The sequence below is a fragment of the Phocoena sinus genome, chromosome 14, assembly GCF_008692025.1.
Source record: "Phocoena sinus isolate mPhoSin1 chromosome 14, mPhoSin1.pri, whole genome shotgun sequence".
In the NCBI taxonomy this organism is placed as follows: Eukaryota; Metazoa; Chordata; class Mammalia; order Artiodactyla; family Phocoenidae; genus Phocoena; species Phocoena sinus.
Window position 1 is genome coordinate 49,572,749 of NC_045776.1, and position 17,213 is coordinate 49,589,961.

Genomic DNA, 17,213 nt, shown 5'->3' on the forward strand with positions numbered 1-17,213 from the left:
GCTATACAGGTATCTGATCACAGTGGCTAAACCTCCATCATCCTGTTCAGAGCCTTGCTGGGGGAGTAGCACACACGTCAGAACATTTTTACTTTCCTCTAGGGTAATAGAAGTACTTCTTACCTATTTCTCTGTGTAAATCTTTATATTGTTATGAATATTGTCCAATAAACAGCAATTTTCTATGTCATCTTTTGAAACTGTAATTAGTAAAATTAAATTATCCCTCCAGGACATAGTAGCAGTTTTAAATCTTTAACAACTCAAACAGAAAAATGAGGTGGTTTTTGAAATAGTTAATGATAACATCAATATCTACTTTATGTTGAGAGTTTCTATCTTCCAGGCAGTGGGCTGAATGTTGTACATCACTGACAAAGTCCCATAGTAAAAATAATATTTTTAAAAAATATTTGACTACATAGTATGTATGTATACAGGAGTGTGTATCATTGGAACAAAATTTTCATTTGTAGTACTTACGCTTGCTAGACATTCTATTTCATTTTTCTTAAATGCCGGTTATATGAACCATTAAATTGAGTTTACAGACCACCAATGAATAGAACCCAAAGTTTAAAAAGCACTGTTTCATTGGAACCTCACCGTGATTGTGTGAAACGGTATCGTCATTCTCTACACAGAAACACTGAGGCTTGGAGTAGTTACTCGTTCAAGTTTACGCAAAGTAGCAGTGCTGTGAAACCCAGGTGCTGAGGATCTGGAGTTAAAGAATTCCAGTTCTACTGCTGATTAAATTTGTGACTGTGGACAAGTTATTTAATGAGTGCTTAATTTTTAGAATTATTTTGAGGATTAAATGTGGTGATGCATGTTACGTGGTTAACACAGGGTCTAAAATGGAGTAAACCCTCACTAAATGTTAGCTGTTAGTATTCAAATACTTCATCCTAGTAGAACTAGCGCAGGGATAGTGTGATATCACAGCATTTGTGAAAATGTTGCTTTTAAAAAACCTGAAGTTTTCCTATTCTCCCCAAAGGATATGATCAAGGGTCCTTGGAAAGGATGTAGAAGCTGGACTAAAACTAAATAAAAATGTAGACTATTAAGATTCCTGCAATCATGGGAAAAAGAAATGTTGGAGAGAGAGCTCCTCTGTCTTACAAGAAAGCAGACTGGGTGACTTCACAGGCCCCATTGTGAAAGGCATAGAGGTGAGAGGGCACAGAGACCAGGCAGGGACAAATGCCACTGAGCTATTTCGCTGTAGAAATAGGGTCTTGAGACATACGTGTGTATTTCGGTCATTTAAAGAATTAGAACATCAGGTGAAAAAAAAAAGTCTGGGGTGGGGAGAGCCTTAACCAAGACGCAAAACCTGAAAGCTATTTAAAAAATAAATGAAAGACATATTTCACTGTAAAAGTTTTTTTTAAACCTGCAAAGGATTCTGTTGGCAATCTAAATGAAAGATTAATAAGACAAAAGATTAGTAGTCCCTATCAACAAATTCTTACAAATAGACACACAAAAAGCCAGTGGTTACAAATGATAGGAAGAGACAGTCTATAGATGTGTAAATCCAAATGGTCATTAAAACATGAAAAGATGTTCTGACTCACAAGTAGTCAAGGAAAAGCAAAATAGCAATGCAGGAAAAAAAAAAGCAATGCGATACCACTTTCTAGTCAGACTGGCAAAACTTGGGTAAGAACACCTACTGACACCAGTTGCTGCTGGTGGGGAGGTGGAAGAAGTGCTGTCATGTATTATTGGTGAAATATGAAATTGTTAAAAACCTTTTCAGAAAGCAATCTGGCAACGTCCCTGGAAATGTAAAATAGAGATACTTTTTGACCCAGCAATCTGATCCCTGGTTCTCCACCCCATAGAAATGAAAGCATCAGGTTTAATTAGGAATGTAATGTATTACAGTGGTTTTGCTGCATTGTTTGTTTTGGCAAAAGAGTGAAAACAGTAAATGGCTTTCATGGAGGACGGCAAAATACGTTTTGATATATAGTATTCTTGTCATGGAATATTATTCATTAAAAGAATGAGTTTACCATTTGACAAATTTCCACGAAGTACTGAATGGGAAAAGCAAACTGTAAAGAAGTGTATATAACTGGTATTCTATTTTGGAATTTTAAAGTCAGAAAGCCGCTTTGTGTGTGCACACATGCACGCTCTAAGACTGTTTGAGAGCATATAAAAAAGTATAGAAAAATACATACCAGGTTTTTACCATGGGTTACAGTGTGGTACAGTGGTGGCAGAGGAAGTGGGGTGACAAGCAAAAAAGAACAAAATGGGAGAAAGACTGCATTAAAAACAGGGTGCATGATACAAAGTTACATGTATGTGTATGTGTTCCTGTGTATAAAGACATTAGAAGGATAGCTACACTTACATCTGTCAACTTGAAGGGGTATCCTCTTAACTTATTATTTACTGAAAAAACAATGTGACCTGTAGGGTAATACGTCAGTAAAAATCTGTGTACTTGTATATGCTTATGCAAGGAGAAAAGTATGAAAGGGAGCACTTCGGGCTGCTATGTTGGTATTGGAGGTGGGAGTAGATGACTAGCTTGTTCTTTATCTGTGGATCCTTTCACCTGGAATATAATAATGTATTGTAATTTGAAAAATTAACCACATACTTGTTTCCTCATTTAATTATGTTTACTTCCATGTGGTAAATACTTGAGAAGATTATTTCTGTTGTGTCTTGACTTGGTTTTGACTTGGAACTTAAATTTCTAAACATGTAAGAATGAGATTATAAAACTTTATGAATTTAGGCAGTGGTCCCCAACCTTTCTGGCACCAGGTACCCATTTCGTGGGAGACAATTTTTCCATGACCGGGCGTGGGGGAATGGTTTCGGGATGATTCAAGCGCATTACATTTACTGTGCGCTTTATTTCTATTGTTATCACATTCTAATATATAATGAAATAATTATACAACTCACCATAATGCAGAATCAGTGGGAGCCCTGAGCTGGTTTTCATTTGCCACTCACTGATATATTTTTTTTTTTTTTGCGGTACGCGGGCCTCCCACTGTTGCGGCCTCTCCCGTTGCGGAGCACAGGCTCCGGACGCGCAGGCTCAGCGGCCATGGCTCATGGGCCCAGCCGCTCCGCGGCATGTGGGATCTTCCTGGACCGGGGCACGAACCCGTGTCCCCTGCGTCGGCAGGCGGACTCTCAACCACTGCGCCACCAGGGAAGCCCACTGATAGGGTTTCGATATGAGGCTGCAAGCAATTGATTTATTATGGTCTCTCTGCAGTCAGATCTGTCTGCTAATGATAATCTGTATTTGCAGCCGCTCCCCAGCGGTAGCATCACTGCCTCAGCTCCACCTCAGATCATCAGGCATTAGGTTCTCATAATGAGCGTGCAAGCTAGATCCCTCGCATGCGCAGTTCACTGTAGGGTTCGTGCTCCTATGAGAATCTCATGCCGCTGCTGATCTGACAGGAGGCGGAGCTCGGGCAGTAATGTGAGCGATGGGGGGCAGCTGTTAATACAGATGAAGCTTCTCTCTCGTCTGTCGCTCACCTCCTGCTGTGCAGCCTGGTACCTCACAGGCCACGGACTAGTACCTGTCCATGGCTCAGGGATTGGGGACCCCTGAATTAAGGGATGTACCTTTTTCTCTGGAGTAACTATTAATACGATTGTGGAGTGTTTTTATCTTGTCCATATGGAAAATATTGGAAAATAGCTGTCTATTTAAAGTTTCATGTATACATTATGGTCATAATATTTATAGTCTTCCCAGGTAGGTAGATTTGGTTTGGGCAGATTATACCATAAACAGAATCAGAAGACCAATGTTAGACTTGGAAAAAGTTATCTGCAATATAGGTGGTGAATAGAATACTTATAATATACCAGGAGCTTTTACAAATTGAGAAGCTAATTCAGTGGGCAGATATCACCAATGACTATGAATGTTTTCACCTTAATATGTTTGTACTTTATGAAAATAACAGAATTTTTAAAATTCTTTAAAACGGATGTTTTAAAGAAACTGAAACTTCATTTCCAGGAGGCTCTTTTTTTTTTTTTAGTTGGAGTATAGTTGATTTACAGTGTTGTGTTTCAGGTGTACAGCAGAGTGACTCAGTTATACATATACATATATCTACTCTTTTTTAGATTCTTCTCCCATATAGGTCATTACAAGTATTGAGTAGAATTCCCTGTGCTATACAGTATGTCCTTATTAGTTGTCTATTTTATATATAGTAGTGTATATATGTCAATCCTAATCTCCCAGTTTATCCCTCCCCAATGAGATTGTTTTCTACATCTGTGACTCTATTTCTGTTTTGTAAATAAGTCCATTTGTACCATTTATTAAGATTCTGTATATAAGCAGTATCATTTGTATTTGTCTTTCTCTGTCTGACTTCACTCAGTAGAACAATCTCTAGGTCCATCTTGGATTGTCCCTTAGTGCACACGTAGCTGCCCCCTGAGGCAGATTGTCCAGCCGTGGCCCCCCAGGCTAGAGGTTGGCCACTGGTTATGCAGGGAGGCTGGGGCAGGAGCATGGGCGGGGGCCGTGGACATGGGTTCAAGCCCTGGTCTGGGAAGATCCCATGTGCTGCAGAGCAGCTAAGCCTGTGTGCCACAACTACTGAGCTTGTGCTCTAGAGCCCACGAGCCACAACTACTGAGCCTGCGTGCCACAACTACTGAATCCCGCGCACCTAGAGCCCGTGCTCTGCAACAAGAGAAGCCACCACAATGAGAAGCCCATGCACTGCAACAAAGAGTAGCCCCAGCTCGCCACAACGAGAGAAAGCCCGTGCACAGCAATGAAGACCCAACGCAGCCTAATTAATTAAATTTTAAAAAACTCTAGAAGGAATCAATAGCAGAATAACTGAAGCAGAAAAACAGATAAGTGAGCTGGAAGATAAAATGGTGGAAATAACTGCCAGGGAGCAGGATAAAGAAAAAAGAATGAAAAGAATTGATGACAGTCTCAGAGACCTCTGGGACAACATTAAATGCACCAACATTTGAATTATAGGGGCCCCAGAAGAAGAGAAAAAGAAAGGGTTAGAGAAAATATTTGAAGAGATTATAGTTGAAAACTTCCCTAACATGGGAAAGGAAATAATCAAGTCCAGGAAGCACATAGAGTACCATACAGGATAAACCCAAAGAGAAACACGCCAAGACACATATATATTAATCGAACTATCAAAAATTAAATACAAAGAAAAAATATTGAAAGCAGCAAGGGAAAAGCAACAAATAACATAGAAGGGAATCCTCATAAGGTTAACAGCTGATCTTTCAGCAGAAACTCTGCAAGCCAGAAGGGAGTGGCAGGACATATTTAAAGTGATGAAGGAGAAAAACCTGCAACCAAGATTACTCTACCCAGCGAGGATCTCATTCAGATTTGATGGAGAAATTAAAACCTTTACAGACAAGCAAAAGCTGAGAGAGTTCAGCACCAAATAGAAATAAAGACAAGAATAAACAAATGGGCCCTAATGAAACTGAAAAGCTTTTGCACAGCAAAGGAAACCATAAACAAGATGAAAAGACAACCCTCAGAATGGGAGAAAATACTTGCAAACGAAGCAACTGACAAAGGATTAATCTCCAAAATATACAAGCAGATCATGCAGCTCAATATTAAAAAAACAACCCAATCCAAAAATGGGCAGAAGACCTAAATAGACATTTCTCCAAAGAAGATATACTGATTGCCAGCAAACACATGAAAGGATGCTCAACATCACTAATCATTAGAGAAATGTAAATCAAAACTATAATGAGGTATCACCTCACACATGTCAGAATGGCCATCTTCAAAAAGTCTACAAACAATAAATGCTGGAGAGGGTGTGGAGAAAAGGGAACCCTCTTGCACTGTTGGTGGGAATGTAAATTGATACAGCCACTATGGAGAACAGTATGGAAGTTCCTTTAAAAACTAAAAATAGAACTACCATATGACCCAGCAATCCCACTACTGGGCATATACCCTGAGAAAACCATAATTCAAAAAGAGTCATGTACCACAGTGTTCATTGCAGCACTATTTACAGTAGCCAGGACAAGGAAGCAACCTAAGTGTCCATCGACAGACAGAAAGAAGATGCGGTACATATATACAATGGAATATTACTCAGCCATAAAAAGAAATGAAATTGAGCTATTTGTAGTGAGGTGGATAGACCTAGAGTCTGTCTTGCAGAGTGAAGTAAGTCAGAAAGAGGAAAACAAATACCGTATGCTAACACATATATATGGAACCTTAAAAAAAAAAGTGGTTCTGATGAACCTAGGGGCAGGACAGGAATAAAGACAGACGTAGAGAATGGACTTGAGGACACGGGGAGAGGGAAGGGTAACCTGGGGCGAAGTGAGAGAGTGGCATGGACATATATACACTACCAAATGTAAAACAGATAGCTAGTGGGAAGCAGCTGCATAGTACAGGGAGATCAGCTTGGTGCTTTGTGACCACCTAGAGGGGTGGGTAGGTAGGGTGGGAGGGAGATGCAAGAAGGAAGGGATATGGGGATATATGTATGCATATAACTGATTCACTTTGTTATACAGCAGAAACTACCATTGTAAAGCAATTATACTCCAATAAAGATGTTAAAAAAAAAGCATCTCCCAGCGACTTCCCTGGCTGTCCAGTGGTTAAGACTTCGCCTTCCAGTGCAGGGGCTGCTGGTTCAATCCCTGGTTGGAGAGCTAAGATCCCGCATGCCTCGCAGCCAAAAAAAGCAAAGCATAAAACAATCATTATTGTAACACGTTCAATAAAGACGTTAAAAATAGTCCACACCAAAAAAATCTTAGGAAAAAAAAAGCATCTCCCAAAGACCTGGGGGCCAGTGATCTCCTGAACTTGCGCAGTGTGTTTGGAGCGAAGGGATCCCAGCACAGCATTTGTGAGTCACGCTTCACAAGTTAATGTGGTTCAGCTCGGGGTCTGTGTACACCCTGTGTCGGTGGTGCAGTGGCAGGGCAGCCGGGTGAGCCGCGTGCATCTTGGAGATGAAGCGAGTGGGACGGGAGCTTTCCCTTAAAGACCAGTCATTGTGTCGTTGTGTCCATAGTCAGAGTGGCATCTGTATGGTTGAAAATAGAGCCGGGGTGTATCACTCTCAGTCCCTGGTACAGGGTGTTTTCTCTCCGTGTGAAGGGAAAAAGGAAGCATAGAATTCAGGATAATGACCCTCACATCAACTCAAAGGGAAGAGAATAATTGATCTGTGCTCTCAGCCTGGAAATTCTGAGGCCTGCCTGCCACTGCTCTGTTTTCTGCCTGGAGTAGCATCTCTTCCTCCAAGATCATTAGGGAATTCTTAGCCGCCTCCCCGCCCCCCCATGGAAGGAGTGAAAATTAAAAATACAGAAACATATCCTTTTCAGTATAAATCATTTTTAAAAATTTTAATCTACCTAATTTTAAAAAATCTGTTCTCTCTACTTTAAATTGGGCTATGGACTGTTTTGCTTCTCATTGACTTTAGACTCTTGTAATTGAGTAATTTTTTGCTCTTCCCTCATAATCTGAGAGCATTCCTATCCTTTTGTTTTCAGAAGTAATCACAGAAACCCATTATGTCCAGTTGTAGCCACAGGTGATTTTTGAACACTTAAAATGTGGCTAGTGTGAGCAAGAAACTGAGTTTGTAGTCTTATTTAATTTTAATTAATGTAGGTTTATTATGTTAATTTTGTAATATAGTTTGTAGAAACGAAGCAGTATATAATATGTTGCCATTAAACATAACTTTATTGCTTTGGTAAGACTACATTTCACTTTGTTAAAAATTTAGTAGCTAACTTGTGATGTGCTCTAAATGTAAAATCAACACTGGATTTTGAAGATGTGGTGTGGGAAAAAGTATAAAATATCTCATTAATATTTTTATATTGATTACACGTTGAAGTGCTGATATTTTGGACATATTGGGTTAAATCTAATATATTGTTAAAATTAATTTATCTTGTTCCTTTTTACTTTTTTTTTTTTAAAGCCACTATAAAATTTAAAACTATCTATGAAGCTCTACTTGTATTTCTATGACAGGTTTCTCAACTTTGGCACTACTGACATTAGAGGCTGGATAACTTTTTGTTGTGGAGACCTGTCTTGTTTCCTGTGGGATGTTTAGCAACATCCCTGGCCTAGCTGATGGAGACCAACTTCCCACCGGGTACAGGAATGCCTTTCTGGGCCGTGACTGAAAGGCATCCTCCAGCATCTGTTTGAAACACTTCCTTGTTGAGACTCTCTTGTCTCCCCTATTTGGAATTAATTATAAGACAGGTTATATTTTATGGTAGCTGTTATGTTAGCTTTATGTTATATTTATATTAAGTTCATGTTAGCTTTACGTTAGGTGTCCTGTAACTTCCCCCAAGAGTCGTAGTCCTGATGTCTTCAGTAGCACAAGAGAAACCAAATTCTTTATGAAAGCGATAATGTATACCAAAAGGCCTTATAAATTCCAAAGCTCGTTCAACAAATACTTAAACTCTTCCCCTGTGTTAGGCTTGTCCTGGGCAATGAGATACAGCAGTAGATGAAACGTGAGTCCTCCAGAAGCTTATGTACTATACTTGGGGGACGTAGTCAGCAGATACTCAGGGGTGCCCTGCAGTGCCTCACGTGATGATCAGTGCTGTGGAGAAGGACGAAGCAGGCAGAGGGGTGCAGGGACTGCAGTGGGGCTGTGGGTGTGTGGATGCCGTTATTCCTGCCCCCGGCCCCGTCCTCTAAATGCCCTGACACCTCCGTCACGCCCCCTGTTCCCAGACCTCCAGTTTCTTCTGTTTCTTCTAGACCACACGTTTCCTTCAGCCATTGCTTATAAGAGCTGTTCTCCAGGCACCTTTGCCTGCCCTCTCATGAGTCTTCCTTTTCAAAGTGGCACATGGGTCTGGATCCCAGCTCTGGTCTGACCTTTGCAGAGCTGCCCTTGGGAATGTTCTGGCTGTGTTCTTGTGGCAGCCTCCTCATGCTATCGATTTAGATGCAGTCAGCAGCCCTGTGGTCATTTACTTGGGACCCAGCTCCTGCATGGCCGTGTGGGCTGGTGTTCCTGTTGCTGCTTCTCATCAGCGTGTTACGCACCATGTGGTCTGAAGGAGGGTTTGCTTTTGGCTCTGCGTGTCCTACACGAGAAGACAGCACGGGCTTCGTGATGGCCCTTTCCCTTCACCTCTGCTTTCTGGTTGTGTTCCAGAATAGATAACTCAGATTGCAGATGATCTGGCCTCATTAATGAGTAATTCCATTTTCATAGAACACCACAAAGAGTTACGTGCACAAAAATCAGTACAGGATATTTCTGGGTGGGATTCTTGGCTGGCAACCCTGTGATGCTTTCTAAATTGAGAATAAAAATAAAGCTTGGATGTCTCTTCTGCTTTCTTGCTTCCAAAATATTTCTTGTTTTTCTGCTGTTCTTGCCTTTAATGAGAATAGTAATGTATGCATATGCATTTAATGTAAGCATTTGTTGGGGGGAATTACAGCCCCTTATTCAGTCTTCACAAAACTTATTTTGGACTCATAACTTCCTAGCTATATGTTACATTTCCGACTGACCTTATAATAGACGAGATGAAAAATTTAGTTGATATGCATCTCTGAAACTATATTCTACATGCAAATGGTAGGTAATGGCAAGGATTCTGTCCCTCGATTCAGTTGTTCATGTCACTGAGATTGATAGTCTTGGATTGTAGAGAATGTGATTTAAATACCATCTGTGGCCACTTATCCAGCAGATTGGGTAGATGACAGATCTGCCAAATGAGCAGTGTGTGTTCCTAAAAAAAGGAAAAATCAGAAAGATTTTACCACAGAGGATCTTAAAATATTATTTATTTAAAAACTTAAAATTTTATTAACTTCTTCTATAATTCAAGTTAATCAGTTTATAGAACAGAGATTCTTTAGAAGATAAGAATTTTAATTTAATATTTTCTTTAATATTTCAGTTACATGGGTATATTTCAGACAGCATCTGGAAAACCAGCATCCCTGGCCAGAACCTAAGATGATGAAAAAGAAGGCATTATGATAATGGTGTTTCAGGAAGCGGTTCTGGGCCACCTCCTGCCCCTGGTGGTGGCGAGGCCTCAGGCTGCCTGAGCTCAGTGTGCGGCTCATCTGAGCCACAGACCCTTTGCCACCGACAGCCGCCCTTCTCTTGGCTGTTTCCTTACCCCTGCAGAGGCTTTGGAAACGCTCCTTCTGTAGAGGTTAATTTGCAAAGGGTTTTCCAGTCCATCCAGAGTTGCTGAGTTTGGTCCAATGTCAGCATCTTTGGGAAAGTACTGATATAATACAATTAATTTCTTAAAAACCTGAAGCTAGGTTCTGTAATGGCATTTTTTGTTTCCATTATTTAACAGCTACTAGAGTAATTTATTGAGTATCAGAGTATGATAGGTCTCTCTTGGACCAAACAGCAGGTCAGATATGCCAGCACATGAAAGGACAGTGTACTTCTGAGGTGGTTTAAGCAGCTGGACACCAACACAGGAGGATTAGGAGGGTTCGGATCAGAACGATTCCGAAGACGTGGGGCCAGTTGATCCGCTGTGGAACTTTTCAGGGCCCAAAATAGCAGTGAATAGGGATACAAGCCCAGATTGACCCTATTTTATCCTGTCTGTGCACAATTTTTCCAGTTTTACTGAGAAATAATTGATACACATCACTAAGCTTTAGGTGCACAGCACGATGGCTTGAGTTCATGTATATTACATTCCACAGTATTGTGACATGATTACCACAGTAGGTTTCGTTAGCATCCATCAGCTTATATAGATAAAATGAAAAGAAAATTTTTTTTCTCCTGATGATGAGAGCTCTTAGGATTTACTTTCTTAACGACTACAGTATATCTTACTTACGTCTTACAGTGTTGACTGTAGTCACGTTGTACATCACATCCCTAGTACTTATTTATCTTATAATTGGAAGTGTGTACCTCGTGACCACCTTCGTCCAATTCCCTTTCTCTTCAACCCCACCTCTGGCAACCACAAATCTGATCTTTTTTCTTTGAGTTTGATGTTGGTTTTTTGTTGTTGTTAGATTCCACATGTGAGATCATGTAGTATTTGTCTTTCTCTGTCCGACTTATTTCAGTTAATATAATGCCTTCAAGGTCCATCAGTTTTGTTGCAAATGGTAGGTTTTCCTCCTTTTTATGGCTGAATAATATTCCGTGTGTGTGTGTGTGTGTGTGTGTGTGTGTGTGTGTGTGTGTCGGTCTGTCTGAGAGAGAGAGAGATACACATACCACATTTTCTTAAATGATTGATGTCATACCACCATGTCTTGGCTATTGTAAATAATGCTGCTGTGAACATGGGGGTGCAGACATCTTTTCAAGTTAGTATTTTCATTTCCTTTTAATATATTCCCAGAAGTGGAATTGCCGGATCATATGGGAGTTCAATTTAAATTTTTTGAGGACTATCCATACTGTTTTCTGTAGTGGCTGTACCAGCTTACAATCCCACCAGCAGTGCACAACCTTCCCTTTTCTCCACATTCATGCCAGCATTTGTAATCCTTTGTCTTGCTATTCTAACAAGTGTGAGGTGAGATCTCATTGTGGTTTTAATTTGCATTTCGCTAATGACTGGTGATATTGAGCATCTTTTCATGTACCTGTTGGCCATATGTACATGTTGCACATTTTCATGGTGTCTCTATACATGTATGCCTGTGGCTCTCGGATTATTGACAGTAGCTTTTTTCCTAATGCCAGTGGTATTAAAATTGAGTCTTTATTTTTGTTTTCTTTTTTTCAGAACAAGCTTGCCCTCCCCTATGTTTTCCAGAAATGACTTCAGCATCTGGAGCATCCTGAGAAAATGTATTGGAATGGTAAATTAACTATCAGTTCTATAATACTAAGCTGATAGATATTTCATGCATGTCCTTTAGAAGGGAATCCTAATGTTGGCATAAAAGTGATGCACAACGTTTATGAAAACTTTAGAGAATCAGAAATTAGGAAAAGTCTTATATTAGGTTTTCCTCGCAGAACTTGAGCCACTTTTTATGCCATTTAATATGACGTTAATGTGACTTTTCATTGTAAGAAAGTAGAAAAAGAAAATGCTCCACGTTTGTATTTCCCTATAGAGTTACCCAGAAAGGCTCAAAAAGAACAGAGTCCCCACAGTATAGAATATAATTTCACTTACGCTTCTGTGCACAGAGCTGGGTTTTGTACCTTGTAAGTGTGGTGTATGTTAGATATTTGGAATGTGTCCCAGCTTAGTTATCTGTGCAGGTGGATCTGATTTTGTGGGGGAGGGCGACGGGATGGTAAAATTTACTATTATATAAATCCTTAGATTCCCTTTAAAATAGTAGTCCACGTCACCACCCTGACGATAGTCAGGCTAGGATTCTGAGTAAAGTTCTCTTAATTCTTCTAGCATGACCTTTGACCAGGTAGAATGATGAACATTTTAAAACATGCGAGTCCTGAACTGCTAAAGAGTCTGCCTGGAGGTTATGTTTCTTAATTTTGCAATTTAATGTGCAGCCTGAGTACTCCAGGAACTTTCCTTGTACTGGGAAGTATAGTCACTTTCTAAACATTTTCATTCTGATGCTTGAAGTCCTTTTGGCTGCTGGTGTGCCCACGTTGGCATTTTTAAAATGCCCCTCTTCTCTACATGGGGTAATGTCATCTGAGACTTCCTAAATGTAATTTCCAAGGAGCTAATTCCAGACACATTTATTTTAAACAAATATTTTCTGCTCCTACTGCATGGAGAGAAGGATCCGTAGCTGGATAATGGGCTTTATCCCAGCCTTGCCGCCTCCTGTCTGTGAGACCCTAGGCCAGTTGCCTTGCTTCCCTGAGTAAAGTTAGGAGAGTAATTTGTACCTTACAGCTGTATTGAGACATAAGTAAGATAATTTATATAAAATGTCCAGGACAGACGCTGGTTTAGCTTAATGCTCAACATTATTATCAACAGTTAATCACACTTGAGAATCAGAATACCTGGGCTCTGATTCCATTTTGATTATATTAAGTTTCATCAGGACAAACCAAATGTATCTAGACAAATGTATATATTCTTAAATAAAATAACTATACATATTAGTCTCTTAACTGAAATTTTCAGGACAAAAAATTATATCCTACAGAATTAATATTTTTCAAGCCCTTAGTAAACATATTTATCATTGAGATCCAGTATGTAAATATGTACATATGCATGTGTGTTTAAAATGAAAACCAGTTCCACAAAAGAATACTCATCCTTACAATAAATGATATTTTCTATTATATTAGATTAATGCTGATTCCAACTCATTAAATTGATTTTGTAACCTGCTAGTGAATGAAACCCACAGTTACTGTAGAATTGGTACCACATTTGTCTAAGGCTGTTGGGTCAACAGAATGGGTATGAAAACTGCAGATGTGGTTTAGTCTTTTTGGCAATCGTGGAAAGTACAGCTTTGTGTATTTCTCTTGCTTGAGTATCTACCATCTCCTGTCTCACTGGGTGTCAGATTTAGTGGTATTGTCATGAGTTTGTTCAGGCTAGTGACTGATAATCGTCTAGTTTATGTCTAAAGCAAGCATTCTGTCTAAATGGAAACTATCCATTATTTTAAAAGACGGGAGATAATGTCATGTTGGCTTCTGCCTGTCATACTTCGAAAGATGCTCTATTTCTCTAGAAGGTTGGTTTTACCTTTATTTTTAGGTGTGGAACTGTTTGTGCAAATAAGCAGGCTGAATCATAAACAAAATAAAGCAAATAAAAGCAGACCTGTTTGGGTTGAAAGGGCACCATGGAATGTTTTGAAAATTATATCTATAGAACTTTCTGAATAAATCACAGAGAAAGAGCTGCAGGGGAAGTAATATTTGGGGAAAGTATTTCCTGCTGAGGTTTTATAAGAGACTAACATTCTAGATGAATAATTATTAATATTTATTAATGTGATTGAAAGGCAGTTAACTAGCATTTGGAAGTTATTGTTCTTGGGGCGCCATGTCTCCCCTCTCATGGGCAGCGGGATCAGTCCAAGGGGGTGAGTGGTGAGCACAATAGAGATTTAAAGTGCGGTGTATCTTGAGAGAGAAATGCAAATAACATCACCAGAATAAAAATTTTAAAATACTTTTTGGTATCGACCCCTCTTATATCTGCCTCCTGCTACCCCCAGCCGTGAGGAAGATAGGTAAAAAATTAGAAGATATTAGTCCATAGATTTTATTACAGTTAACTTCAAAGTGAAGGCATTTTTTAAACCCCCCCCCCATTGCATTTTCATGATTCTGTTACACTTAATAATCCAAATACTGGGCTTCCCTGGTGGCACAGTGGTTGAGAGTCCGCCTGCCGAAGCAGGGGACACGGGTTCGTGCCCCGGTCCGGGAAGATCCCGCCTGCCATGGAGCGGCTGGGCCTGCGCGCCATGGCCGCTGAGCCTGCGCGTCCGGAGCCTGTGCTCCGCAACAGGAGAGGCCACAACAGTGAGAGGCCTGCGTACCGCAAAAAAAAAAATAATAATAATCCAAATACTTCACTCCAGGTCCTTTCTATGTGGGTAAATCTCAGTTACAGAAGCCATGGACATACCCTTCAGCTGGCTTTTCCCATAGTTTCACATTCCCAGTTTCTTAATTTTTGTAATAATAAGTCTTAAAAGTAGCAGAGGAAATCTGATATTGAACCGTAGCTTTTCATGATGTCTCTGTCGACTTGAGGAGCCTGTGAGATCAGAGAGAGGAGTGTGGGCATGCTGCCGGAAACGTCCCAGTTCTACGCTCAGCTGGGGTCTGGTGCCAGCTTTTTCAGAAATCAGTGCCCCTCATTTATGATGGTACAGTTTTATGGCATAGTACCATTAATCCCTTAAGACATGGCTTTTAAGAACACATGATAGGTGCTTACCTGCTATGTATGGGCAAGGTATAACTTCATCTTTCTCAGGTAGGAAAGTCAGTGTCTTCAGGCGTTTGTCATCCTGGCTTCGGTGCCCTGCGGCACCTTCTGCAGCCGGGCTCACCTTGCTCCATCCTCCACTGCCACATACGTACACGTTTGAGTTCGCTTTTTTCTAAAACAAATATAGAGACTTAGATTTCCAAAACGAATGACACCCTCTTTTCTCCCAGTCTGTTTTGGACAGGATTATGTTACCAAATGTTGGGTTATACTACATGAAATGAATAATTTACATAAATGGAATAAATCCTAAATCTCTCTGTGATTGAAGCATTTACCAAACAGATTCCCATCTCAGAATTAATACTTGATGTTGGTTAGTAGTTTGAATTCTTTGTTCCTTACTTCCTCACTCCCATTGTCCTTTTGTTAAAGGACTCTAGCCTCATAATCCCATTGTCTTCTGTTTCCCCTGTTTTCTTTCTCCTCTTCTCTCCCATCCCTTTAGGATTTGTCAGCAGGACTCACCCAGAGGCTAGGTCATGGGTGTCCATACTTAGTGACTTGGAAACCAGGGCCAGCACCAGGGTGAGGCAAGCGAGGCATCCAGGCACAAAATTTGAGTAGGCTCCTGGACCTGAGACCACGTCTGCTAAATGTCTTGGAGTCATAGAATATTAGCGTTAGATTATTATAAGAGGGTGAAGAAGGTCCGTCATATTATAAATACCAAGTTATTAAAGTGAAAATGTTGTATCATTCAGAAAGGTATATTCAGTGCAACCGAATTCCATAGAGACTTGAATATAAGAGTTGAAAACCTTATAGTTCTAGTTTGCTCCTTTAACTCCTATTTCCATTCCATATTTACTACAGAATATTACCCTAACCTAATTTTTTTCATCTTTGAAGGTGTTTTGATTACCTTATCGTACTTCACTATCACAAAAATACATATTTAAACTAAAATTTAAAAATTTATATTTTATGGCCATAAGACTTTAGTACTAAAAGTTTTAAGTTATTCTTCCATGAGTGATCAAAATAACAAGCGTTACAAAATTTATGAAAGTATAACATAAAAGCTAAAATGTTACTCATAAAAAGGATTTTTTTCACTTTGGCTGAGATATCTGAGAATGAATATCACACATTGCTAGAATGAGACAGGATTTTCAGTAACAGTTCTTTTTTTTTTAATAGATTCAAGGATTAGGAAGCCTTGCTCATATTAATAGACAGATGGGAGTAGGAGTTCTGTGTTTTTTTTAGTATCTAGCAATGTCATTCAGTTCTTTGACCTTTTCCTGACTATATGTCAAAAATCAGATGGTAATATATTATCCATCAAAAATAATTTTTTATGATCCATAAATTGACAACTCAATAGGACTTCCTTCAGTGTTATTGGAAACAACATTGGAAAACTAGGTTGCAGGAGGTCTTGTTACCTTCTCTTGGAGTCACGGGCATCTGGGTCTCTGGGAAATGGAGTGGAGAAGCTTTACCAGGGCTCTCAACTTCGGTTTCTGTAACTGTGTCCTCTCACTCAGATATACCTTGCAATATTGAGAAGGGGTTGGGAAAACTGAAATATTTTCCCTGAAACACACCTTGCCGGTATAATCTTTTTTCATGAAATGCTTTTTATCTTACCATGCACTTTAAATGTTCTCCCTCAAAACCTCAGATTCATCGCATTCCCTTGATGCAGAATGTCTGCCACTTGACCTCAGAACCAGACGCATCCCGGGTCAGCTCATCACGTTATTTTGGCGTTCAGATATATGTCACTGCGTTGGTATATGTCACTGTGACAACTGTCCCATTCTTGAATTCTAAATATAAGCCAGATACAGCTCCAGATAAGATTTGAAGCTTTGCCCAAACTGGTACATTATAAATACTGACTTAAGAGACAGGAGGCAGAAGAAGCAAAGTAGTTAAACAAAATTTGTCATCTCTACCGCCTCACTCTATAATGATCTGAAATCAGAATATCCCAACAGGGGAGAAGTGACTGGAAGAGCTTCTGATGTCAGGTCTTTGTCTTAACGAAAACAGGAAAGTCGGGGAGCCATCCTGCAGAGCAACAGAGCCTTGATTTTAAGAGGCTTCCTTGTACCGGTACTGTATTTCTAAACCTCCCTTCACTCGGTGCCCTGAAGGTTTTTACACATCAGAGCAAGAGTGCTATACTAGAATTCAGGATGGTGTAAGGGGTGTCTCCCCCACACCCCAGGTAAAAGAAGGGCGATTTTAAAAGAAGACGTGGGAAAAGA

The 17,213-nt window shown here is 39.9% G+C and overlaps 1 protein-coding gene across 1 annotated transcript in view; it reads left to right on the forward strand.

The window, feature by feature from the left end:
- OSBPL1A (oxysterol binding protein like 1A) overlaps positions 1–17,213 on the forward strand; it is a 212,292-nt gene that overhangs the window by 165,044 nt on the left and 30,035 nt on the right. The window contains 1 exon segment of the mRNA XM_032603377.1: positions 11,812–11,887. Coding sequence (XP_032459268.1) covers positions 11,812–11,887 — 76 coding nt within the window.